Source organism: Urocitellus parryii, unplaced genomic scaffold (genome assembly GCF_045843805.1).
Source record: "Urocitellus parryii isolate mUroPar1 unplaced genomic scaffold, mUroPar1.hap1 Scaffold_43, whole genome shotgun sequence".
NCBI classification, from domain to species: domain Eukaryota; kingdom Metazoa; phylum Chordata; class Mammalia; order Rodentia; family Sciuridae; genus Urocitellus; species Urocitellus parryii.
Genome location: NW_027553833.1, coordinates 1,499,227 through 1,524,601, shown reverse-complemented (window position 1 = coordinate 1,524,601; position 25,375 = coordinate 1,499,227). Strand labels below are relative to the sequence as shown.

The window sequence follows — 25,375 nt, the reverse complement described above, 5'->3', positions numbered from 1 at the left end:
TCTTGCTGAGTTGCTTGGGGTCTCTTTGAATTTATCATCTTCCTGCCTCAGCCTCCCATCCCAAGTTGCTAGGATTATAGGCGTGCACCATGGCACCCAACTGATCATAGTGCTTTTGAGGTTCATCCACATTGTTATTTGTGTCAGTAGTTTGTTTTTATTGCTAAGTAGTATTACATTGAAGGGATATTCTTGTATTACTGTATGGACATTTTTGTGTTTATCCATACAGTAGTGGACATTTGGGCATTACCAGTTTAGCTGTTCTGGATAAATTTTTTTTTTTTGTAAAACATTCACTTAACATCTTTGTGTAGAAATAGATTTTCCTTTCTCTTGGGTAAATATACAGGAGTGGAATTGTTTTCCAAAATGGTTCTATCATACTCTGTCTTTAAATAGTACTGTAATACTCTATGGCTACAAAATAAGAGAATCTCATAATAGCTTCCCAGTCTGTCAGTGTAGGAATTGCCTACATAATACATGGAAGGTATGGATGGAGCAGGTACATATTGATGTGGTTAGAGAGTTTTGCCTCAACTACCCCATCCCACCTCATTCCAGTCTCAGCTCTCCTACCTCTTGAAAGTAGGCTGTGAATTCTTCTGCTGGGCCCTTTTCTTATACAGTGATGGAGCTATTCCAGGGAAGCTCTGCTATCACTCCATACTTATGGATATTTGGATGATAATACCCGTTACCCCAGATGCCAGCTCGATTGGGGTTTATTAGCCCCACATTGACTAGCACACTGCATTATTCTCCAAGGTTCACTTCATGCTGCTAATGTGCCCTGGTTTTAATGTATTGTTTTAATGTATCTTTATCTTTGTTACCACTGTCTTTGTTTTTCTGGACACTTTCTTCTCCACCTCCCTGGACACTGAGAATCATAAATTGAATATCACCCTTATGTGCCAGAATTGGTTAGACCAAAATTTGGCAAAACATAAAGCAAAACAACAAAACCCCTGAACTGAGAAAGAGTCACTTTTCTAGGAATGATTTCTATTGCAGAACTGGAAAGCCTCCAAAGACCATACTTCCAGATATCTGAGCTTTGGGTTGGGGGGACTTCAGAGAAAGTCTAATGAAAAGAGAATTTAGCAAATATAATTGTAAAGCCGACACTGAGAGGGAAACCTGAGGACTCTGAATCCTTCATCAACCAGTTCCGGGGTGAGAAGAAATGTACCTTCCTACACTGCTTTCCTATACCTAATAAATTTTAAATGCAAAACTTCCCTCTGCTTGTCTGTCCCTCACAGTGTGCCTTTTTGCTTGGGGAATAAACGTGTCTCATTTCCTCAATATAGAACATTCATTTCCTTTATAAGCTGTATCGTTGGCATTGGTTTTTGTCATCGCACACTGAAAGCTCCTACATTTTAAGTAATGTATTTTAAAATCTTATTTACTATGCTTTATGACATCTTCTGGCAGACAGAGCACCAAGAGGCAAGATGAACATTCAAGTCTAGACCGAAATGTGTCCTTGAGTCCAAATCACTTCTTGACCATTTTCCACTTTTCAGTTGGGGGTAACAACTGCTCTATTTACCTGCACAGCATTGTAAGGGCATGAAGGAGATAATAGATATATTGAGCATGTTTTCACAGAAGCGCCATCAAACTGCAAGCCTTCATTCTTACTGGTGCTCTCTGGCAGCTGGAAGCTGTCCATTTCCAGAAATTTCATTGCTCCTCCTGTGACCCAAGAGAGGCGGAAGTCTTGCTCATGAAAATACCAAACCTATGGCTTGTTCTGTGACTTCAAATAAAATAAGAATTGATATCTTATTTAGATGGGCTCCAGTTTGTGTAGACAGAGCAATAAATAGTTTATTCATCCTGAATCCTTCCTCTGGGAATTTTCTTTTGAACTGCACCCTAACATCTCATTTCAAAGTGGGCAAGGAAAACATCAGCTCCTGAATGACGCTTCATTTTTAATGCACCGCTTAAAAACACCGCACCTGGTGCAAAAGAAACACATCTGTTCGTGCAACTATCCAAGCTGGGTCATATTCAGCACATTCAGAAACAGCTTCACACACGTAGGATCCACATGATCCTGCCTGGTGGTGCCAGGGTTTGAGAACCACAGCCGCCAATGCCCTTTATACATTTGACTTTTGATGCTGAAAATCCTATATGAAAGTAAAGAAACAGTAGATTTTTATATCCCTATTTCCAAATCAGCTATTGCTGTTTAAGACTGATAAACCTCACTTGTAAAGCCAGGTCAAGCAGATAGAACACAGTCAAGGCAGCAGCAAATGTATAGATATTCTTTTCTGCCAGCCACATCACACAGGAGATGTGCTAAAGTCCTTCTGATGGTTCAGTTCAATTTTAAAGGCTCTGTTTTCTCAGCCCTGTTAGAAGACAGAGATGAGAAAATGCCATTTGATCCAGAAACTAGGGCTATGGTTACATTTTTGATCAAGAATAGAGAGTGAGGAGGTTCTCTGGGGTGGGGTTCAAGAAGACATAGAAGTCTTTCTAAGAACTGAAAGTTCTGTAGCTGTCCACAGTAACACCGCAGGTGAGGCAGGACATCAGGCCTTCTCCTGCCTGTGGCTACTGATGATGGCATTCTGCAGGCCGCCACTAGATTTTTCCTTCTCACCAGGATTCCCAGAACAGCGTTTACAGGGCCTCCATCAATGTCTTTAATTACACACCATCGTTCGTCCCATTGATCTTTGCATTGTCCCCAAAATATAGTCTACAGGGAGATTTAAATTTCTCACTACCTCTTGTCATAGAGTTCCCCTGTAGTTTTTAATTTGCTCATTTATTCAGTAGATATTCATTGAGGGCAATGTTCCATGTTTATCCGTAGGGGTGGGACAGATGATGATTATGTGGAGTTGAAACTGAAAAGCTGAGTGCATGCAGGAGTCGGGCTCCCATACACACCCTGGGGCTCTGCATTGCACTGGGCTGTCCACTTCCCTTCTTAGTGCCAGGCCTGATGTGGGTGTGAAAGACCCGCTCACAGCACAGCCTGCTTTTAGTCTGTCTCTGATATGCTCAATTCTGCATACTGTGATTTCAGAGACTTCAGGTTGAAGGTATGTACCACAGTGGAATTTCCTGGTTAAAAATTATGGAAATATGACATGAACAGTCATAAGATTGGGAAGGAACATGGGGCTCATGTAGTTGAAAGAGCTGGGTGCATTCATAATTGTTTTAGTCAGGTTTTTTGCTGCTGTGGCTGAAAGATCTGACAAGAACCATTTTAGAGGAGGAAAAGTCTATTTACTTATCTTTAAAATTTATTTATTTATTCTAATGAGTTATATATGACAACAGAATGCATTTCAATTCATAGTACGCGGAGCACAATTTTTCATGTCTCTGGTTGTACAAAGTAGAGTCACAACATTTGTGTCTTCATACATGCACTTAGGGTAATGATGTCCCTCTCATTCCACTGTCTTTCCTACCCCAATGCCCCCTCCCCTCCCTTCCCTTCCCTCCCCTTTGACATATCCAAAGTTCCTCCATTCCTCAAATTCTCTCTCCTCCCCCCCCCACCCCGCATCCCAATTTTGGATAAGCATTCACATATCAGATAAAACATTCTGACTTTGGTTTTGTGGATAGGCTTACTTCACTTAGCATAATATTCTCCAACTCCATCCACTCACCTGCAAATGCCATGATTTTATTTCCTTTTAATGCTGAATAATATTCCATTGTGTATACATACCACACTTTTTTTTAATCCATTCATCTATTGAAGGGCATCTAGGTTGGATCCACAATTTAGCTATTGTGAATTGTGCTGCTATAAATATTGATGCATCTCCATTTCTATAGTAGGCTGTTTTTAAGTCATTTGAGTATAAACCAAGGAGTGGAATAGCTGGGTCCCACTATCTCACTAATGGTGGTTCCATTCCAAGTTTTCCAAGGAATCTCCATACTGCTTTTCCTATTGGTTGCAACAATTTGCAGTCCCACCAGCAATGTTTGAGTGTGCCTTTTCCCCCACATCCTCACCAATACTTATTGTTGTTTGTATTCTTAATAGCTGCCATTCTGACTGGAGCGAGATGAAATCTTAGAGTAGTTGTGATTTGCATTTCTCTAATTGCTACAAATTTTGAACATTTTTTCATATATTTGTTGATTGATTGTATATCATCTTCTGAGAGGTGTCTGTCTAGTTCTCTGACCCATTTATTGATTGGGTTTTTTGGTTTTCTGGTGTTAAGATTTTTCAGTTATTTATACATCCTAGAGATTAGTGCTCTATCTGATGTGTGTATGATAAAAATTTGCTCCCATTATGTAGGCTCTCTGGTCACCTCACTGATTGTTTCTTTGCTGAGAAGAAACATTTTAGTTTGAATCCATCCCTTTTATTGATTCTTGATTTTATTTCTTGTGCTATAGGAGTCTTATTAAGGAAGTCAGGGCCTAATCCAACATGATGAAGATTTGGGCCAACTTTTTTCTTCTATTAGACACAGGATCCCTGGTTTAATTCCTAGGTCCTTGATCCACTTTGAGTTTAGTTTTGTGCATGGTGAGAGATAGGGGCTTAGTTTCATTTTATTGCACATGGATTTCCAGTTTTCCCAGCACCATTTGTTGAAGTGGCTATCTTTTCTCCATGTTTTTGGTGCCCTTGTTTAGTATAAGATAACTGTATTTATGTGGATTTGTCTCTGTGTTCTCTATTCTGTACCATTGGTCTACAAGTCTATTTTGATGCCAATATCATGCCATTTTTATTACTATTACTCTGTGGTATAGTTTAAGGTCTGACATAGTGATGCCACCTGCTACACTCTTCTTGCTAAGGATTTCTGGAAAAGTCTATTTTGACTCATGATTTCAGAGGTCTCAAATAACTCCATTGCTCTGGGCTTCAGATGAGACAGAAAATTATGGTGAAAGGGTGTAGTGGAGGAAACCAGCTCAGTACATGACAACAAAAAAGCAGAGAGTGACTAAGCTCAGTTCACCAGGGACAATATATAAATCCCAAATTCATGCCCCCAGTGACCCAGCTCTTCCAGCTGCATCTTGGAAATGCTTACAGTTACCACCCAGGTAACCCACTTAGGTGGATTAATTAATTGATTATGTTAAGGCTCTCATGACCCATTCATTTCACCTCCAGACTTTCTTGCTTGGTCTCACACATGAACTTTTGGGGGACACCTCATATCCAATCCATGACAATGATAGTGCCCTGAATTTGTACCTCTCTTTTTCATCCTTGCCTTCCAAGTGTGGGCTTCATGCTCAAGCAGGCTGTTTTAAGTTGTGGCAAAACGGCTTCCAGCAGCTCCAGGCAGTTTTAATGAAGAAAAGAGTGTCTATTTCAGGAATTATAGGGAGTGCTCACTGGACAGCACCAGGCTAGATGTCCATGCGTTCAATCTATTCAGTGGGATGATGGAATTGGCTGCACTCTAAATCAGACAAAATGTCACTCTCAGCTAAGATGAAGGAAAAAAAAAGAGGAATGAGATATTTAGTTTCTCTGAGGAAAACCTAACTATCTTTACTAGAAAACAGGACCAAAAACACCCACATGGTTTTCTACTTTGTGACATAAACAGTGGGAGATGGCCTTTCTGCATAATTAGGGCCTCCTGGTGATTTTGCCCTCAAAAACATCACTGGGGTCCAGAATTTGATCATTAGAATTTCTGATCTAAAAATATCATTTATTATTGCTGCAGGAGGCATTTGGTCTTTGTGATAAAAGCTTGTGCCAACCGAACCCGTAGGGACTGATACATAAACGGGAGCTTTGCTAATCCCAGTAAGAAATAGAACTTCCTAGTTGACAAGGAAATCTGAACTACATTGGCCAGATCCTTGTATAAAGTCATGTGGGACATAAATTAAAATCTTTAGCTGAGTGTGACCTGAGACCCAGTGTAATTAGTTACACAATGGTTCTCTGTAGTGCCTACCTGCTGAAGTTTGGCATATGAGTTCCTTTACTATGGTAGATCTGCCCAGATTGTGCCGTTCAGGTAAGCTCATCTGCAATCTTCATCACACTCCAAGGAGGTTCTGGGTAACTTTTGCTAGATCTGGCCTTTTGGACTTTTTGGTCTCCATCACTGTATTTTCACAAGGACCACTTCCTTATATTGACATCTCATGTAATTTAATAATCTCCCTTTGCTTTGTGATAAGGTATTAGTCCATCATAATTACTGTATCTTGATTTAATTAGGAAAAGTGTCAGAAATTTCAGTCTATGTGTTGATTGCAAGAAGTGTTTAAAAAGCTACTTGCTAGAATTTTCCTATAGTTTCCAACTTGCAGAACATTTTGTATCTCCTTAGAGCCAGCATGACAGGCAGAAAACACTTTCTGTTGGTGTGAACTATGGCCAAGACTGTCTTGCCTTCTTGGAATTTTGAACATCATGTTACTAAAATTCAATTGAAAATTTTCTCCTTTTATGTTAAAACTAGTGCAAAATAAATTTAGAAAGCATCAGATGTGGCCTTATTTTATAAAGATTAGAACTTATATAAGTTTGCAAATACTGATAGTAACTTTCCTTTACCCTTGATTCAAATTCACCAATTGTTCATGGTTTGTGCCACAGAAAACTCCATCCACCACACTCTCTCTACAGGGTAAGTTGGAGAGAGTGTGTCCTTTCCCTAGATCCTCCAGTGCATAGTTCCTAATAACAAAGACATTTACAGAGTCTTGGGGCAAGCAAAGATTAAAATCAGGAAATTGACTATTAATATCATGTTATTAGGCAATCAACAGTCTATTTAGTTTAATTGCCTTAATAATGCTATCTTTAAGCTTTTCTCTGTTTCAGGATATTTCCAGCATCACACCTTAGTTCTAATTGTTGGTTCAATTTAGACTTTATGCTCAATGTCTTTCTTTGTTATTTCTGACTTGGCCTTTTTGAAAAGTACAAACTAGTTACTTTATAGATTGTTCCTCAGTTTGACTTTTTCCCATTTTTCTGCATAAATAGATTCAAGTTATGTATTAATTGTGCATTTTCTCCTGTTTTTTATTGCATGATTTTGGAATGCCCATGAAGTTGTCTGTGGGCTAAGGTTAGGCATCAGTGTTTGCACTGATATGTGATATTTTGCTTCTATCACTTACATTTCTTACAAAGTTCTGGTCATGTGCTTCTCCTTATTATGCAACAGTAGGTCATATTTGTAACGACTGTGTTACAAAGTTGTATAACAGTCACATGGAACCTGGGAAGGAATTTGACCACCACCTGTGAGCTGTATAATCTTTGGAAAGTAGTTTAAGATTTCTGAATTTCAGTTTCCTCTCTAAAAGAAGGGAAATGATATTATCCTTAAGTTTCAGTAAGACAATATACTTTTTCTCTGGAACTAGCATAATATATATAAGAACTAGCATAATATCTATTCCCCTTTTTCATTCCTTTAGCTTTTTTTTTTTAAATAGGAAGCATTTATCAGGCTCTGTTTACACAGTAGCCATAGGGGCAGGGAGAGGGCAGTATTTTCTTAAATGGAAAGAGAGCAAATATTCACCAGCAAAGAGGAGTCATGTGGGTACCAGGGAGAAAAGGACTCTGGGGACAAGGAGCAAGGACAGAGGGCCGGGTGTGGCAGCATTCTTGACACAGAGAGAAAGATACAGAGACATCGTCTGGAGCATTGAGTGGGTCGGATGAGAAGGGGAGAGCACAGAGCAGGAGATGGGGACCAGCATCTGAGTTGGAGTTTATTCTAAGGAAAATGAAGGCATCGTAGGGTTGGAGACAAAGGAATGATTTGCTATTAATTATATTTTAAGTGAATCCCTGCTGTGGGTTAAGTTGTGTCCCCCTAAAACAATTGTTCAAATCCTAATTCTGTGGGGCTGGGGATATAGCTCAGTTGGTAGAGTACTTGCCTCACATGCACAAGGCCCTGTGTTCAAGCCCTAGCACCACCAAAAACAAACAAACAAATCCTACTTCTGTGGATGTGGCTTTGTTTGGAAATAGTTTTAAAGATATAATCAACTCAAGATGAGGTCATACTAAAATAGGGTGGACCCTAGTTCAACAAGGAGAGGGGGATTTGGACACATTGCACAAAACCACGTGAGGAAGGAGGCAGGGATTAGAGTGACCTGTCTTCAGGCCAAGGAGCACCATGGATGGCCAACCACCAGCAGAAGCAGGAAGAGGCAAGAAAGGGCTTTTCTGTGGAGCCTTCAGAGGGACTGTGTCCTTGCCTACACTTTGTTTCAGGCTTGCGGACTCTGGAACTGTTTGAGAATGTATTTCTGAGAAGCACCCTTTCTGTAGTAGTTTGTTAAGGCAGCCCTAGTGGACCATTGCAGTCACTTCAGGTGGCATGTGACAACTGTGGATGATACGTGTGAGAGCAGGAGGCTATTATAGATATGAGACAAGAGACAGTGGTGACAAGGATTAGAGACAGATATGTACAATGTGGTCATGTTTTGCAAGTAGAAGCAACTCTCTCTGATATTGGATTGGGCGGCCCCAATCAGAGATGTATTCCAGAGTGAAAGGGATTATATTAATAAATACACTGGACAACAGATGTTAGCTGAGGTTTCCTTCCATGCACCAATAAGATAAATGTAAACATGAAGGATAGGCGGAGCCAGTGATGTACCCAAGATTTTGGCCTGAACTGTTGGATTTATAGAGTTAACAGTTACAAGATGAGGAAGTCCACAGAAGGTTTGGATGGGGGAAAAATTATATTGAGTGAAAAAAATCATAAACTCAGTGTGGAGTCTGTAAAGTTTGAGGTCTCTATTAGACATGCAGGTAGAGATCTCAGTAGGCAGTTAAGTAAAGGAGCCAGTGTTAAAATGGAACAGTTGGGTGTAGACACATATATCCGGGTTGTCACTTAATGATATTTAACAGGACAAGATTGTATGAGATCTAGAAACCTGGAGAATGAAAGACAGAGAAGGCATTGAGTCCTTCCATGTCAGTGCAGTGTCTGCCAGATTGCCAGGTATTGGGAGATACCCATACTTACATTTGTTGATTGTTTGAAAATTATATTATTTGTACTGATTGAATCGTACCTTAGAAGTAGGGAGACATTCTTTCTATCTGCCATGTTCATGTTAGGGAACTGAGAATTGGTTCTAGTTTTCTGTTAATTGTGAGTGCCAAAGCCCCTCAGTCCTGTAGCTTTTGCTTCCACAGTTCTTGAGTGAGACCTAGAGTTCTGACTTCATGAAAAGCAAGGCAAGAAATTCTGAGGCAAGCATCCAGGGGCCACATTTCTGGAGATACTTCTTTGACAAGTCTCTCTAGATAAGCTCCCCCGTAGAGCATTCCCATCAGCATGCTTCACATATTCAAGGTTTCAGACCCTGCTGCTACCATAGCAGATGTAGACATGTTCTGAACAACCACAAGATGGCAAATATGGAGGAAATGTGGCCAGTATTTCTGAATTGGTAAATTTGTCCTGAATAGAAAAGTCGTGGGATGAATGAACCAGAGTTGTGTGGTGGAGGATAAAGAGGGTGAGGCTCTGTACCCTGGCCATGCTCAGTCTGGGACCTGCTTCCACTCCAGGTGGCTCACTTGACAGACAGCTTGAGGCCCCCCAGAGCCCACATCCCCACTTCTGATTTCCCTTTCACATCTGCATGTGGAACCTGGTTAAGATATCTCACTCTGTTTTACCTAGACCTCTAGTAATTTCAGATTGATGACTAATCAGAAAAGCAGCATGGTGCCCCCCAAGCTCGGCCATCCTGTAATTGGCTCTTTTTCCATTATTATAAAATCCCAGTGAAAATATATTTAAAAATGCACTACAGTAGCAGAAGAGTATCTACAACTTCAATTACTTTAACATGTTCTTAATACTCCCAATTAGCTAATTAGAGTCTGTGCTTGATTGGAGGATGTTAGAGGTAAAATTCCTTTTAAACTCTGCAGAGGTACCAGAGAAAGTGGGAACATTTCTGATTAGATTTTAGAATCCTGGCCTCCTTCTTACAATAATAATTGTACAACTGGCATGTTTTAAAAGAATGGAATTTTTAAAAGAGGATAAAAGCAGAAAAAAATAAAAATGCATTCCTTTTCACTAAAAGATTGCAAATTTTTTTTAAAAGGAGTATATAAATAGGACTGGGGGTGTAGCTCAATGTAGATTGTGTTTAGTATGCATGAGGCCATGAGTCCAATCCCCAGCAAACAAAGAAATTAAGAAAGAAAACATTTAGAGAATTTTTTTCTTTAAAAACATCTAAAATATTTTATTTTGATAACATTTAAATATGTTTTATCCAAAATTGTGTTAGCAGCCATATTTAATGCTTTTCTGGAGATTCTTGATTCCTCTGAGAAGAAGAGGGGACAGTACCACAGCTGTGTCCTCTAAGGGGGTCTCAGGACTGAAAACCCTATAGAAAGGAAATGTACCCTGGATTGAATTGATTTGGTCTTAATTACACATGAAGTGATAAGCTTTATCTCCCTCACTGACTCGTTCATTCACCATTATCCAAATGAGCATCTACTTTGCACAGGGTACTAGTTAAAAGACAGATAAAAAACTGGATACAGTTCTTTACCTCATAAGATCCTGTTACACTTGCTTTCTTTTTTGCAAATTAATTTGTTTATTCTAACTTGTCATATATGACAACAGAATGCATTTTAATTCATAGTACACATATAGAGCACAATTTTTCATGACTCTGGTTGTACAAAGTAGAGTCGCACCATTCTGGCCTTCACACATGTAGTTAGGGTAATGATGTCCCTCTCATTCCACCATCTTTCCTACCCCCATGCCCCCTCCCTTCCCTTCCATATCTAAAGTTCGTCTATTCCTCCCATGCTCCCTCCCCCATCCCAATTTTGGAGAAGCATCTACATATCAGAGAAAATATTCAGCCTTTGGTTTTTTGGGATTGGCTTACTTCACTTCGAATAATTTCTCCAACTCCATCCACCCACCTGCAAATGCCATGATTTTATTTCCTTTTTATGCTGAGTAATATTCCATTGTGTACATATACCCCACTTTCTTTTTCCATTCATCTAGGTTGGTTCCACAATTTAGCTATTGTGAATTGTGCTGCTATAAACATTGACATGGCTGCATTACTGTAGTATGCTGTTTTTAAATCCTTTGAGCATAAACCTAGGAGTGGGGTCAAATGGTGGTTCCATTCCAAGTGTTCAAAGGAATCTCCAAACTGCTTTCCATATTGGTTGCACCAATTTGCAGTACCACCAGCAATGTATGAGTGTGCCTTTCTCCCAACATCCTCACAAATACTTATTGTTGTTTGTATTCTTAATAGCTGCCAATCTGACTGGAGTGAGAAGAAATCTTAGAGTAGTTGTGATTTGCATTTCTCTAATTGCTACAGATGTTGAACATTTTTTCACATATTTGTTGATTGATTGTATATCATCTTCTGAGAAGTGTCTCTCTAATTCCTTGTCTCATTTATTCATTTGGTCATTTGGTTTTATTTGATGTTAAGATTTTTGAGTTCTTTATATATCCTAAAGATTAGTTCTCTATCTGATGTGTGCATGGTAAAAATTTGCTCGCATTCTGTAGGCTCTCTATTCACCTCACTGATTGTTTCTTTTGCTAGGAAGAAGCTTTTTAGTTTGAATCCATCCCTTTTATTGATTCTTGATTTTATTTCTTGTGCTATAGGAGTCTTATTAAGGAAGTTGGGCCTAATCAAACATGATGAAGATTTGGGCCTACTTTTTCTTCTGTTGAGCACAGGATCTCTGGTTTAATTCCTAGGTCCTTGATCCACTTTGAGTTTAGTTTTGTGCATGGTGAGAGAGAGGGCTTTAGTTTCATTTTGTTGTGTATAGATTTCCCAGCACCATTTGTCTAGTATGAGATAACTGTATTTATGTGGGTTTGTCTCTGTGTCCTCTATTCTGTACCATTGGTCTACAAGTCCATTTTTGTGCCAATACCATGCCATTTTTTTTGTTACTATTGCTCTGTAGTCTGCTATAGTGATGTCACCTGCTTCAGTCTTCTTGCTAAGGATTGCTTTAGCTATTCTGGGTCTCTTTTTTTCAGATGAATTTCATCAATGCTTTTTCTATTTCTATGAGGAATATCATTGGGATTTTGATTGGAATTGCATTAAATCTGCATATTACTTTTGGTAGTATGGTCATTTTGACAATATTAAATCTTCTAATCCAAGAACAAGGGAGATCTTTCCATATTCTAAAGTCTTCCTTTTTTCTTTCTTTAGTGTTCTATAATTTTCATTGTAGAGGTCTTTCACCTGTTTCGTTAAGTTGATTTCCAAGTTGGTTTTTTTTTTTTTTTTTTTTTTTGTGTGTGTGTGTTTCACACTATTGTAAATGGGGTTGTTTTCCTACCTTATCTTTTAGAGGACTTGCCACTGATTTACAGAAATGACTTTATGGATGTTGATTTTATATCCTGCTAATTTGCTGAATTGATTTATGAGTTCTAGAAGTTTTCTGGTGGAACATTTTGGATCTTCTAGGTATAGAATCATATTATTGGCAAATAGTGATAATTTTAGTTCTTCTTTTCCTATCCATATTCCTTTAATTTCCTTCATCTTCCTAATTGCTCTGGCTAGAGTTTCAAGAACTATGTTAAATAGTAGTGGTGAAAGAGGGCATCCCTGTCTTATTCCAGTTTTTAAAGGGAAAGCTTTCAATTTTTCTCCATTTAGAATTATGTTAGCCTGGGGCTTAGCATAGATAGCTTTTCTTGTTGAGTTATTTTCCTATTATCACTAGTTTTTCTAGCGTTTTGAACATGAAGGGGTATTGTATTTTGTCAAATTTTTTATGCATCTTTTGAGACGATCATATGATTCTTATCATTAAGTCTGTCAATATGATGAATTACATTTTTTGATTTCCATATGTTGAACCAACCTTGCATCCCTGGGATGAACTTCACTTAATCATGGTGAACTTTATTTTTGCTATGTTTTTGTATTTGATTTGACAGAGTTTTACTGGGAATTTTCGCATCTATGTTCATTAGAGATATTGGTCTGAAGTTTTCTTTCTTTGATGTGTCTGGTTTTGGAATCAGGGTGATATTGGCCTCATAAAATGAGTTTGGAAGTGTTCCTTCTTTTTCTATTTTATAAAATAATTTGAGGAGTATTGGTATTAGTTCTTCTTTGAAGGTCTTGTAGAACTCAGCTGTGTATCTTTGTGGTCCTGAGCTTTTCTTGGTTGGTAAGTTTCTGATGGCGACTTCTATTTCATTGCTTGAAATTGATCTGTTTAACTTGTGTATATCATCCTGACTCAGTTTGAGAAAATTATGTGACTCTAGAAATTTGCCTATGCCTTTGGTATTTTCTATTTCATTGGAGTACAAATTTTCAAAATAATTTCTAATTATCTTTTGTATTTCTGTAATGTCTGTTGTGATATTTCCTTTTTCATCATGGATGTTAGTAATTTGTTTTCTCTCTCCTTCTCTTCTTTAGCATGGTTAAGGATTTGTCCATTTTTTTTACTTATTCAAAAAATAACTTTTTCTTTTGCTCAGTTTTTTTCCAACTGTTTGTCTTGTTTCAATTTCATTGATTTCAGTTCTAATTTTAATTAATTCCTCTCTTCTACTGCTTTTGATGTGATTTCTTCTTTTTCTAGAGCTTTGAGATGTTGCATTAGGTCATTTGTTTGTTGACTTTTTCTTCTTTTAAGGAATGAACTCCATGCAATGATCTTTCATCTTAGTACTACTTTCATAGTGTCCCAGAGATTTCAATATGTTGTATCAGTGTTCTCATTTATCTCTAATAATTTTTCAATGTCATCTTTGATGTCTTTTGCAACCCATTTTTCATTCAATAGTATATTGTTTAGTCTCCAGGTGTTGGAGCAGCTTTTATATTTTATTTTATCAATGACTTCTAATTTTATTCCATTATGATTTGATAGAATGCAGGGTAGTATCTCTAGTTTTTTATATTGACTTACCATTGCTTTGTGGCATAATATATGGTATATTTTAGAGAAGGATCCATATGCTGCTGAGAAGAAAGTGTATTCACTCTGGGGTTGAGGTTATGGCTCAATGGTAGAGCATTTGCCTAGCATGTGTGAGGCACTGGGTTTGATTCTCAGCACCACATATAAATTAATAAATAAATAAAGGTCCATCAACAACTAAATTTTTTTTAAAAAAAGTGTATTCACTCATTGATGGATGCAATATTCTATATATGTCTGTTAAGTCTATGTTATTAATTGTATTATTGAATTCTATACATCTTTTGTTTAGCTTTTGTTTGGAAGATCTCTCCAGTTTGAAAGAGGTGTGTTAAAGTCACCCAGAATTATTGTGTTGTGGTCTATTGGACTCTTGAATTTGAGAAGGGTTTGTTTGGTGAATGTAGGTGCTCCGTTGTTTGGGCCATATACATTTATAATTGTTATGTCTTTTTGATTAATGATTCCCTTGAACAGTATGAAATATCGTTCTTTATCCATTTTAACTAACTTTGGCTTCAAGTCTACTTTATTTTATGAGGATGGAAACCACTGCTTGTTTCCATAGTCCATGTGAGTGGTATGTTTTTTCGCCACGTTTTACCTCCATCTTTTCCTATGAAATGAGTCTGTTAAAGGCAGCATACTGTTGTATTGTTTGGTCTTTGTTTTTTTTTTTTTAATCCAGTCTGCCAGTCTGTCTTTTAATTGGTGACTTTAGGTCATTAACATTAAGGGTTATTATTGAGATATAATTGACATAATTTGTATTCCTGGGCATATTCGTTTATTTTTGGTTTTTAACTTGACTTGGTTTCTCCTTTGATTAGTAGTTCCTTAGTATAATACCACCTTTTGCTGATTTTCACCATTGTTTTTCATTTCCTTTGCCAAGGATTTTCTATAGTGCATGCTTTTCTAGTTGTAGATTCTTTTTTTTTTTCCTCATGGAAGGTTTCTATTTTGCCATCAAATCTAAAGCTTAATTTTGCCGGATATAAGATTCTTGGTTTGCATCCATTTTCTTTCAGAGCTTGGTATATGTTGTTCCAGGATCTTCTAGTTTTCAAGGTCTGGGTTGAAAAATCCAAATCAGTATCTTTCCAGCTTCCCTTCTCATCCAATAGATGGTGTGTCTGTTACTTGTTGGTATCTCTAACCTCAGGGTGGTGAAAGTTGTTGGGGTAAGAAAGGTATTCCTTCTTATAACATTTATAAAAAGTTATTGATGGATGATGATTGATCTTGGGGGCATGGTTCCTGGAGGTGTAGCAGAATTGGAATTATACAGTATGCAAACACTTGGCACAGGCTTACTTCTTTTGAGATGCATCCAGTTTGTTGCATGTGTTAGTAGATTCTTTTGCCCTTTATTATTGCTGAATAATAGTTCATTGCATATATGTACCAGATTTATTCTTTCATTCACCTAATGAAAGCCATTTGTGGCATTTGCAGGTTGAAGTTAATATAAATAAGGTTTCTATGAACATTTATGTACAGGTTTATGGGTGAACATAAATTTTCATAGGATAAATACCCACAAGTGCTATTTTTGAATTATATCATAAGTCTTTGCTTTAATTTTACAGGAAACTGGAGACTTTTCCTCCAGAGCAGTCATACCATTTGTATTCCCACTAGCATTATAGGAGAGATATTGAATTTCTGAATCAGCCTTCAAATTTATCAGTAATTTAATTTTATTCACAAGAGCAGGCAGATTTATAATTTTTGTTCATTTATTTTTGATGGTGGAGATTAAATCCAAGAACTCTTGCATGTTAGGCAAGCTCTCCATCACTGAGCTACACCCTAAATCTTTTTATTTGAATTTTGAGACAAGGTATTGCTAAGTTGCCCAGGCTGGCCTTGAACTTACCATCCACCTGCTTCAGCTTCCCCAGTAGTGGGGATTAAAGTTGGATGCCACCAGATCGGGTGTGTAACAAACTTTCATCGTGATTTTGCTTTGAGTATGTAATACCTAACCATGAGAAACATTAATGTACTTATTTGCCACCCTTACATCATCCTGGTGAAGTTTCTGTTCATGTATGTTGCTTGTTCTCTCAATGGATTACTTTCTTATCATTTCATTTAGAATGTTCTCCATATATTCTTGATATAAGTCATGTGTCAGATATGTGACTTTCAAATATTTTTCCCAGTCTCTGGCTTTTCTTTTTGTCCTTTCAACAAGGTGATTGCATTGAATAAATTTTAAATTTTGGTGGTGTCCAATTCCTTAATTTTCCATCTTATGAAACACAACATTGGTGTCTTGTCTGAGAGCTCTTTGCCTAGTCCTCCTTCATGGAAATGTTCTCCCATTTTCCTCTAAAAGTTTGATGACTGGAGGTATGAATAAAATGAAACAAAAAAAGGCACTATTAATACACTAAAGAAATGAATAAACTATATTATGTGCACCCACACATACACACACACACACACACACACACACACACAAATAATCCCCACACAGTCACCTACATATTACTCCTCAAGCTTTCTGCAGAGAGGAACACACTTCGAGGAGAGCATATCTATCAGACTTCCCAGGGGAGCACATGTGGGCTGAAAATTGTCTAATTCGTTAAATTGTATGAGGACTTAAAATGCATCTCTCTCATTGACAGCAATGATACCCTGCATTTAGTGAACTCTTTGAGACATGGAAGTTCAATGGTATTTGTTGAATAAACAACCCTGTGACTGAGGAATAGACAATTAACATCATAAAAATCGGTGATGTCTTTCTGTTTTCAAGGTTTATATCCTTGCAGATGCTAAGGTAGTTGGTTACTTAAACTATAGGGAGGGCATTTTTCAAATTGAGACTTCATCTTCAATGAAACAGAATGAAATGTCAGTGTTCTTGAGCTGCTATTTTTTAAGTACCCTGAAATTGGTCAATATGCATATTTTGGGGTGACATAGTCTCAGATCCTGAATCACCCAGTACATGTATATAAATATTGTAATGTATTTCATATATAGTATAGAATAATATATAATGTGTATAACACACAATAAATGTGTGTATATGTATACACACACATACACACACACACTTAAAATGAACAATTTCAGGGGAGTTTAGAGATAGTTCTCAGTTTCCGTTTTTAGGGGAAGTCTAGAAATCTCTTGCACATCTTATGCCATGTTAGTTATGAAAAACTCAGCAGAAAAACTAGACGGGAGTGGGCATGTTCTGATGCATTCCGTCAAGTGAGGAGTGAACAATAACATGGAACATTCTGGAAATGAAAGTTCTGTCTTAGTTGGGAAGGATTCATGACTCAACAATTACAGACAGAGTCATCACAGGCACAAAGTTATCCAAGATGTAGCATGCAAAATGGAAATTTCAAGTAGAGTTCACACAAATGACGTCACCTCTCTCGGATAGCAGCAGTCTTGTTTTCATACCACACAGTTCCTAAGCTCCTGGCTTGGCATGGTTGCCATGTAGGAAGAGTTCACTTGCCTTCCTGGGCCAAATGATCTGCATTGACCAAAGAAAGGCTCACAGATCCAAATGACAATATGCAAGTTACAGAGGATTTGTCTTTTCCTAATTCTGCTCACTGTTCTCTAGCTCCTTGGCTATTATGGATACAGCTACTACTGTAAGGAACACAGAATAGATTTAAAATTCAAATTCACTCAAAACCTACTGATCTGTAGGTCACAACTCACAAATAACTGAAGGAAAAATAAATATGTGTTACTGAATAACACTGAGACCTGAGGTTGTTTGATTATTTTACATTTTAAATTACATGTGTTTTGAAATTTATTTGGATTACAAAGTTATACACAAGTTGGAAACAAAGTCTTCACATTTGCACATATTGGAAAACAAAATTATTTCTATTATGGGGAGTCTAATACACTTTTAGTTTTTTATTTTATTTTAAATGCCACATATATTAGCTAGATTTGATAAATACTGAACTATGTAAAGAGAAAGATGGTGACAGGGGAGGAAATATCCCTGACAAAATGAACAACTGCTTCAGGGCAGCATCTGAGAATCACATTGAAAAGTGACTTTGAGCTCTCGGTGGGAATGGGGAAGCCCACGGGCAGGGCAGGGTGTGGACAGAAGCAGGCATATCAGGCCACACTGGAAGACCACAAGAAGTTTCCTCATCTGACTCATGGTCTGTTTCCTAGGCACCATGGAGTGGCAGCTAGATGTGATGTCTTGTTTTGCTTTAAAAATATTTTGGGCCTAACATTTTACAGTTTAAAAATATAAACTATCTTCTTATATAAGAGAAGCATCTTATTTCCTGAGGTTTGATTTAAGGTTGGCTTGACAATGTCTATTCATTTTTGAAAACTAAATAATTTAAATTCCTTTTATTGGTTTCGAAGTTCCTCCATAAACTTCTACATTTTTCAATTTTGGAAACTTTCAAGTTTAAAACACTGAAGCAAGCATTATTAGGGATTTTCCTTTAAAATTAAGAAAACATTAATTTAGGAAAAGACAGGCTTTTCTTTCCATAAATCAAATCCTGGCCATCAAACAGTCTTTGAGATACATTTTCTACAGACAATCTCTGTTTATGCAGCATGTGGATGCAATGGGCATGTGATACTTATTTCCTATTTTATTTTATTTATCTATTATAAATATAAATTTATCTATTATAAATATAAATATAAATTTATATTTATATTATAAATATAAATATAAATTTATCTATTATAAATATAAATTGTGGTTGCTGGACCATTCAGCAACCACAACAGATTTGCATGGAAGGTACAACTTTCATGACATGCCCTTTTGCTAGCATGGCAATAAATTAACAGCTCTGGAAGCAGAAGAAAGTGACAAGAATACAGACCTGGTGGGGCTAGTGGCCTTTCTTCTTGGATCTGAGCCTCCAGTGGCTCTCAAGTTCCAGGTCATCTCTCTTGCCCTGACCCCTTTCCTTTCTCTGTGCATGTTCTACTGTCTTCAGTCCTGGACTTCAATTCTCCCCCTCTTCTTGGGATTTCTGTCCCTGTCTTGCTTCCTAGGCCATTCTCTGCCTTCCACATTACTTAATGACACATGGTAGCATCTGAGTAGCCCCTCTGGGACTTTGCTGGCTATCTTTATCAATGTGATCATCCCTCCTCTGGTGGCCCTGAGCTGTAGCCTACCTTGATATCCAGATGCAGACACCCCAACAGCTCAAGTGTAGCATCTGGGCTAATGAAAGCCCACACCAGTACTGAACTGGGGGTTAGAAGATGTTGTTTATGGGCCAATGTGTTCACAGCTTTTATTCCTGGACCTTCCTGTTGCTTATGTGCAAACAGTGTTTCTTCTCCTTGAGATCCTAAGCACTCTCCAGTGCCATTTAGAAGAGGTAGAAGGAAAGAGTGATAAGAGACAATTTTTGCAATATTAAAATCCCCAGTGTAGACAGAACCAAAATTATATAAATAGGTCAAAGGCAGTGATAGGCAGTGAGGCTTCTCAGCTAGAAAGGTCATGTCCAAATTAAAGAGAACCACAGGAGTGTGGAGGAGAGTGGAAACTCTGATCATCGCTCCCCTTTAAGTGACCAGGCTTTCATGAGAATCTCCTCTACTCCTGAGAATGGATGCTTCTTCCCTGGCTGCTGGACTGCTCTGCCTGATCTGGCTGTTTCTGCAGAATAAAAGACCTGGATGCCCCTGTGAGTGGGAGGTGCCTTCTCTTCAGGGAGGTCACCATGCCACCACTGGGCTGGTAGCAAAGAGAGTCAGGTCCTCAGGGTAGAAAGTGGAGCTTGAAGGCACAACCCTATATTTTGTGGTTTTATTCTCCTAGGCCCAGACTTTGCAAATCCCTAAGTGTTAGCCAGAAATGGCCCTAGGTTGGAGTTATGCAGGGAGGTGTAATTTAGAGAAACTGCTCTGTAGAACAGATAACTCTTGCCATTGTTGGATAGGATGACTCCATCTAGTTTTGAAATTTAGCCGGTATTTGTGACTCCAAGTTTGGACCAAAATAATGCTGCCATGGAGCCCATGTGGATATGCTGTCCACAAAGAGAAGAAGAAGCCCTTCAGACACAGGTGTTGGGGCAATACAGAGAGGGCCCAGCTAGCTGTCTCTGCAAGGTCACCGTCTTTCCTTGTCCAGTCAACACATCATTGGGCAACATTTAACGGAGGGGCCTTTCCTCATCAGGCTATTCATTCCTTCCTGGCTTGCTAAATAAGTGACATGTGCTAGACATTAAGGCTCTGACCAGTCAGCACTGACCATCATTTTGTGTCAGGCACCAGAGGGGCCAAGCCTGCTTTCCTGTCCTCCAGGTTCGTTTGTTCAGCAGGTTCCATTCACAGCCACGGGTGGAAGCCAACATCACACAAAGTGGAGCTTCATATAAAAAGTTAAAATGATATGGAAATTCATGATTTTGAGGGTCCAGAGGTACTAAGGAAAGGGAGAAATCTAGTTAGACCTTAAAGATGAATACCCATGTGAGATGTAGGCAACAGGGAGTATTTTAGGAAGGAGACAAAGATAAGACTATTTATGGGAACAAAAGGGTCAGAGACAACTAGAGATAAGCATGTGGTCTAACTTGGCTAGAAAGAGAATTAGATACATGAAAAAAGTAAGATTGAGATGAATGGGGCAGGGTACGGGCAGTGGAATGACAGGACAAAGATGTCCTAATGACAGAAACCTTAATGCAGCCTGATGACATGAAGGTCAGGCTAGAGGTCATCATGGTGCCCTTAATGAGGTTGCTGCTGGCTTCCTGCAGGCTGAAAAGGACAAGTGTAAATAATCATTGTAGATGCAGAGTGAACCCTGAGAAAGCATTTCCGGGGAAGATCATTTCTGAAATTGAGACTATTAAGTGAAAGGAAGATAATCCCCACTTTCCTGGAAGTGGCAAGAAAATAGGTACAATTGGACTAAGATCGGGATATTTATTTCCATACTTACATTTCATGTTAACAGTTCTTAAAATGCAATGTGTAAAGAAATGAATAAAATCTAATTGAAATGGAAAATAGGGCATGGGAAGAATGCAGACGGAAAATGGATTTTGTTGTAAATAATGTAATTTCAAAATTTCAAGGAACCTATTTATGCATCTTCCATGAGCTCCATCATCTCTGTTTCCCACACCAACATTAGGGTATCTTTTTGATAAAAATAATAATAATAATAATACAAACTTAGGAGGGTAATTGAGTTAATTTCAAAGGGAAGTGCTTCATGCCATGAAGATAGGCAGTCTGCACCACCTACCTATTATTAGGATGATTACAATAATAACTGTAAAGAACTGTAGGATCCAGGATTGCAGCCTTGCCTGAAAGAGAGGAGGCAGGAGAAAGCCAGGTATTAATGTTCCCACAGCTTCACAGGTAGGAATGCAGATGCAGGCAGGGCTGCCTTTTCTAATAACTGCAATTCAGTTCTTGAATCTGTAGACAGAAATAATCATCAGATGATAATTAGGGGAAAGTGCTGGGAGGAACCCGGATACCCACTCTTTGTGAAAGTTTTAGCTTTGAGATGGGACTAGGGGCTTTCTTTTGTCCTCACCTGGAAGAGGAGAGCAGGCAGGGTTCTTATTCAAAATGTGGGCTGTTGACCATTCCTCCTGTAGGATTTAATGTTTGTGTTTAGGAACTGTTCTATAAAAAACTGAGGAGGGACAAAAGAGTGGATCCTGGACCTCATGTTATGGAGAGGAGGCAGAGAGAAGAGCAGGAGGGATAATGAGTGTGACAGGGGCCCCTTAGCTTGTGTGCTTTTAAGATGCTGTGGTGACTCACTCCAGGGCTGGAAAAATAAAATAAACAGAGAGCTTTTCCTGGACACAGATTTGTTTTCTGAATGCTGCTCAGGTCTGGGGCAAGGATGCCTGGCTAATACTGACTCCCTTTTTTCTTTATGGAGAAAAAAAATAAAGCAAATATTTAGGAATGGTAAGAAACATTATGAAAATCAGTATGGAGATTCCTCAAAACAGAGAAAGTAGAACCACGAGGTGATCTAGCAATTCCACTAACGAGTCTATATTCAAAAGAGATGAATTCATTAATGCCAAAAAGATCATTCCCCTGTTTACTGTGACACTATTCTCAATATCCAGAATATGGAATCAACATGTATGACTTCCAGTGGATGAGAGGATAAAGAAAAATGATGCATTTTTCACAATGGAATCCTATCTGAATGAAGTCTTAGCCAGCTATGATGGTGCATACCTGTAATCCCAGTGGCTCAGGTGGCTGAGGCAGGAGAAGCACAAATCGGAGGCCAGCCTCAGCAACTTCACCAGACTCTGTCTCAAAAAATAAACAAATAAAAGTCTGGGGATGCAGGTCAGTGGTTAAGCACCCCTGTATATTCTGGTATGGGGTAAAAAAATGAAGTCTTATAACAACATGGATAGAGGTCCTTATGTTAAGTGAAACAGGCACAGAAAGACAAGAGGACCTTAGAATCGTGCTTTTTGTCAAATGGACACAGGAGAAGCCTCACCTGTGAGATGGTGTAGGGTCTTGCTGTCTGCACATTCAGTTGTGTCTTGCTTAGGTGATTTCTGCCAACTCCATCTGCACAAGTCACTCATCTTCTTTGTCAGTCCTCTCCTCCACAGCTGGCACTGTGACCCTCTCCCACAAGTTATCCCCCAAGGCACATTGAAGAATATCCTGGAAATGTTGACCAACAAAAGAGTAACACTGTAGCACATGAGTATGCAGGAGAACTTGGGAATGCAAGATTTACCTTTGATTCTTTCCTCCTATTCTATTCTGAATCCTCTTTCCCTCCCTCTCCCACCCCTCTCTCCAATTCCCTGGTTCTTGTTCAAGGTGCCATCATCTCTGACATGGAAAACTCAGTGGTCTGTCCTCTCTCCTCCTCTCTTTCTCTCTCTGTTGCCTTTTCACACAACACTGTGAGAATAATCTTAGCCCAATTTGAAGCCGAGCATTCATCTTTCCTGTGTAAAGCCTCCATTGGTTTTTCCTTGCACTGTTACACAGTCGAGGCCCCTTGCCATGGGTGTGCGCCCCATCTGTATGATCTGGCTCCTGCTGGGCTCTCCACTTTACCCAATGCAGCTCACTCTTTAGAGCCTTCTCTCCAAGTGCTTTGCTCTTCCTTGAAATGTACAAGTTCATAACTGTCTTTCAAGCTTTGAATCTGCTGGGATTTCCTCTGACCTTAAACCTTTTCCCTGGGGGTGTCACATGGCTGCCTCCTCCCCTCTCCAACCTCAGCTCTTCCAGACAAAAACCACATACTTCTCAGACTAAGGGGCATCCCAGACCCAGTCCTGGACACACCCTGGTTTATTTTCTTTCCAGCAATGACAATAATAATTTCTGTTTGTTCTCTACGTTTTCTGGGCAAGATGTGGGTCTTTGGCTGCAAAGCTATCCTCAACCTGTTCCTATCTGTATCCACAGCTTCTAGACAAAGCTCCCTGCAGCAGAGTGGCTGCTCAGAAAATATGTGTTGAATTTTAAAATGAATGAATGATTTGAAACTGTAATGGATAGATGGGTGCTCCAGGTCCTGAGCCCCCAAGGCTCTGTCTCCTGTATCCCTTGTTAGTAAATCAATGATAAGAAAAACAATAGGCAGTAAAACCTTCCTAACAACAATTGAACCAAAGAATCAAGAAATGAACAATGGAAAGCATTCTAGCCAATACCACTGGAAATAACTTAGCACATAAAACATCAGTAAATTCAATACAGTGGGTCAATGACTCTGATTTTCTCCAATTAATTGCTGTGCTCTTCCTGTTCCAGCCTGTGTTGCCTGGACTGAGGGCTGTCCAGCTCTGTCGGCCACAACTCGCTTTCCTCGGGGGCCCATTCAATTGTCTCTTCCACCCAGAGCAGTGCCCTCCCCAGGATTCAGCCACCTCGGCCACCTCACCCTTCCTGTGGAAATATCAGACAGACGCAGAACAGAATTGCAGCCGTCTGTCTGGGCTGTGGGAAGAACAGCTGGATTCTCACACAGGGCCCCCACCATTTCCAAGACGTGTCTGAGTTTCCTCTCTGGAAGCCAGCGCAATCGCAGGCACACAATAGAAGCAGCACCGATAAAGTCTATTCTTGTCAGCCTCGCCAACAGCCTCATTATTTGGTGACCGTAAACATGGCTTGAAGTCCCTGCTCCTGCCAGGCTGAAGTCTTCGAATGCTGAGGCGGAGTGGTTGAAAATCCAAGATTACGGTGGAAGGGGATGAGGGTTATTTATAGCTCTTCTTCATCCAGTAAAAGCCCACGGCCAGAAACAGCTCTCTGTTTGAAGGAAAGTGAATTTCTTCCACAGCTGAAAATAAATGTGTTTAGAGGGGAACACCAGGCAGAGTTCTGGGAGAGAGAGAATGCCTTGCAGGTCTGGGGGAGACAGGGGTGCATACCTGCATCTGTTCTTCAGACCAGGGAGGTCCCTCTCTGATAACAGTCAAGGCTGGGGCTCTAAGATGGAGCTGCTTCTCTCACTGTGAGAGGGGATTCTTTATGTCATTGTGGAAACAAACCTCTCCAGGTTTAGTCCCTTTCTAATTGGTAATTGCATCATTTTGAACATCTGGGTCCTGTTTATTTCTGACACCTTAAAAAAGTGGAGCATGCATCCTTGAGATTGGAAGACCAACATATACAAGGACATGAGGACCTTAGCTGGGTGGACAGAAGTCTCCTTATCTTGGATTGTCTTCCTCACCAAACTGATCTTGAGTTACAGCTTCAGGTAAAAAGAATAAATTGAAATGAATGTCCTTACTTCTCTATTTTTCTCTCTTTGCAAACATTCAGTACATGTACATTATCTGCAAATATTCAGTGGCATGGTCCTGGCCTTCAGCTGCCTCATATTTCCACTGGGGAAAAGCAAGGAATCACGATGCAATGTGATGCGTCCTAGAGAATAAGCAATATGTAGGGGTGGGAAGCCCAGCCCTTGAAGTGCTGTGCTGTGCTCTTAGCTTTGGAGAGGACATGACAAATGTGGAAACCACAGAAAGTAGGTCAACTGAGCTTCCAAAGCCTCAGTTGGGGATGGAGAGATTGAGCCAGTGGTTTTGCTCATTGCAAAAATGGTAGATAGGAACATGGAAATATTTTTGGAGATGATTAATTGTGAGGATGGACATGTGGGCAAATTGTCCCAAGAGTATAAAGATGTTTACAAATCTTATTCCCCAAGAATGTAATGCACATATGCAAACTCATTTTTTTTTAGTTGTAGATATGCAAACTCAATTTTTGAACGAAGTTAAAGGCTCTACAGTGGCTGCAGGGAAACAGACTGAAGAGAAACTGTTAGGCTGAATTGCCTTTGCTTTCTTGCATCTTTCAAGCAACATTTCCCAGAGT

General features: G+C 39.1%; 1 protein-coding gene across 1 annotated transcript in view; it reads left to right on the top strand.

Annotated features, from left to right (window-relative positions):
- LOC144252460 (1-phosphatidylinositol 3-phosphate 5-kinase-like) overlaps positions 1-24,141 on the top strand; it is a 50,164-nt gene extending 26,023 nt beyond the window's left edge. The window contains 2 exon segments of the mRNA XM_077794766.1: positions 8,679-8,803; positions 23,795-24,141. Coding sequence (XP_077650892.1) covers positions 8,679-8,803; positions 23,795-24,141 — 472 coding nt within the window.
- Positions 24,142-25,375: the final 1,234 nt, after the last annotated feature.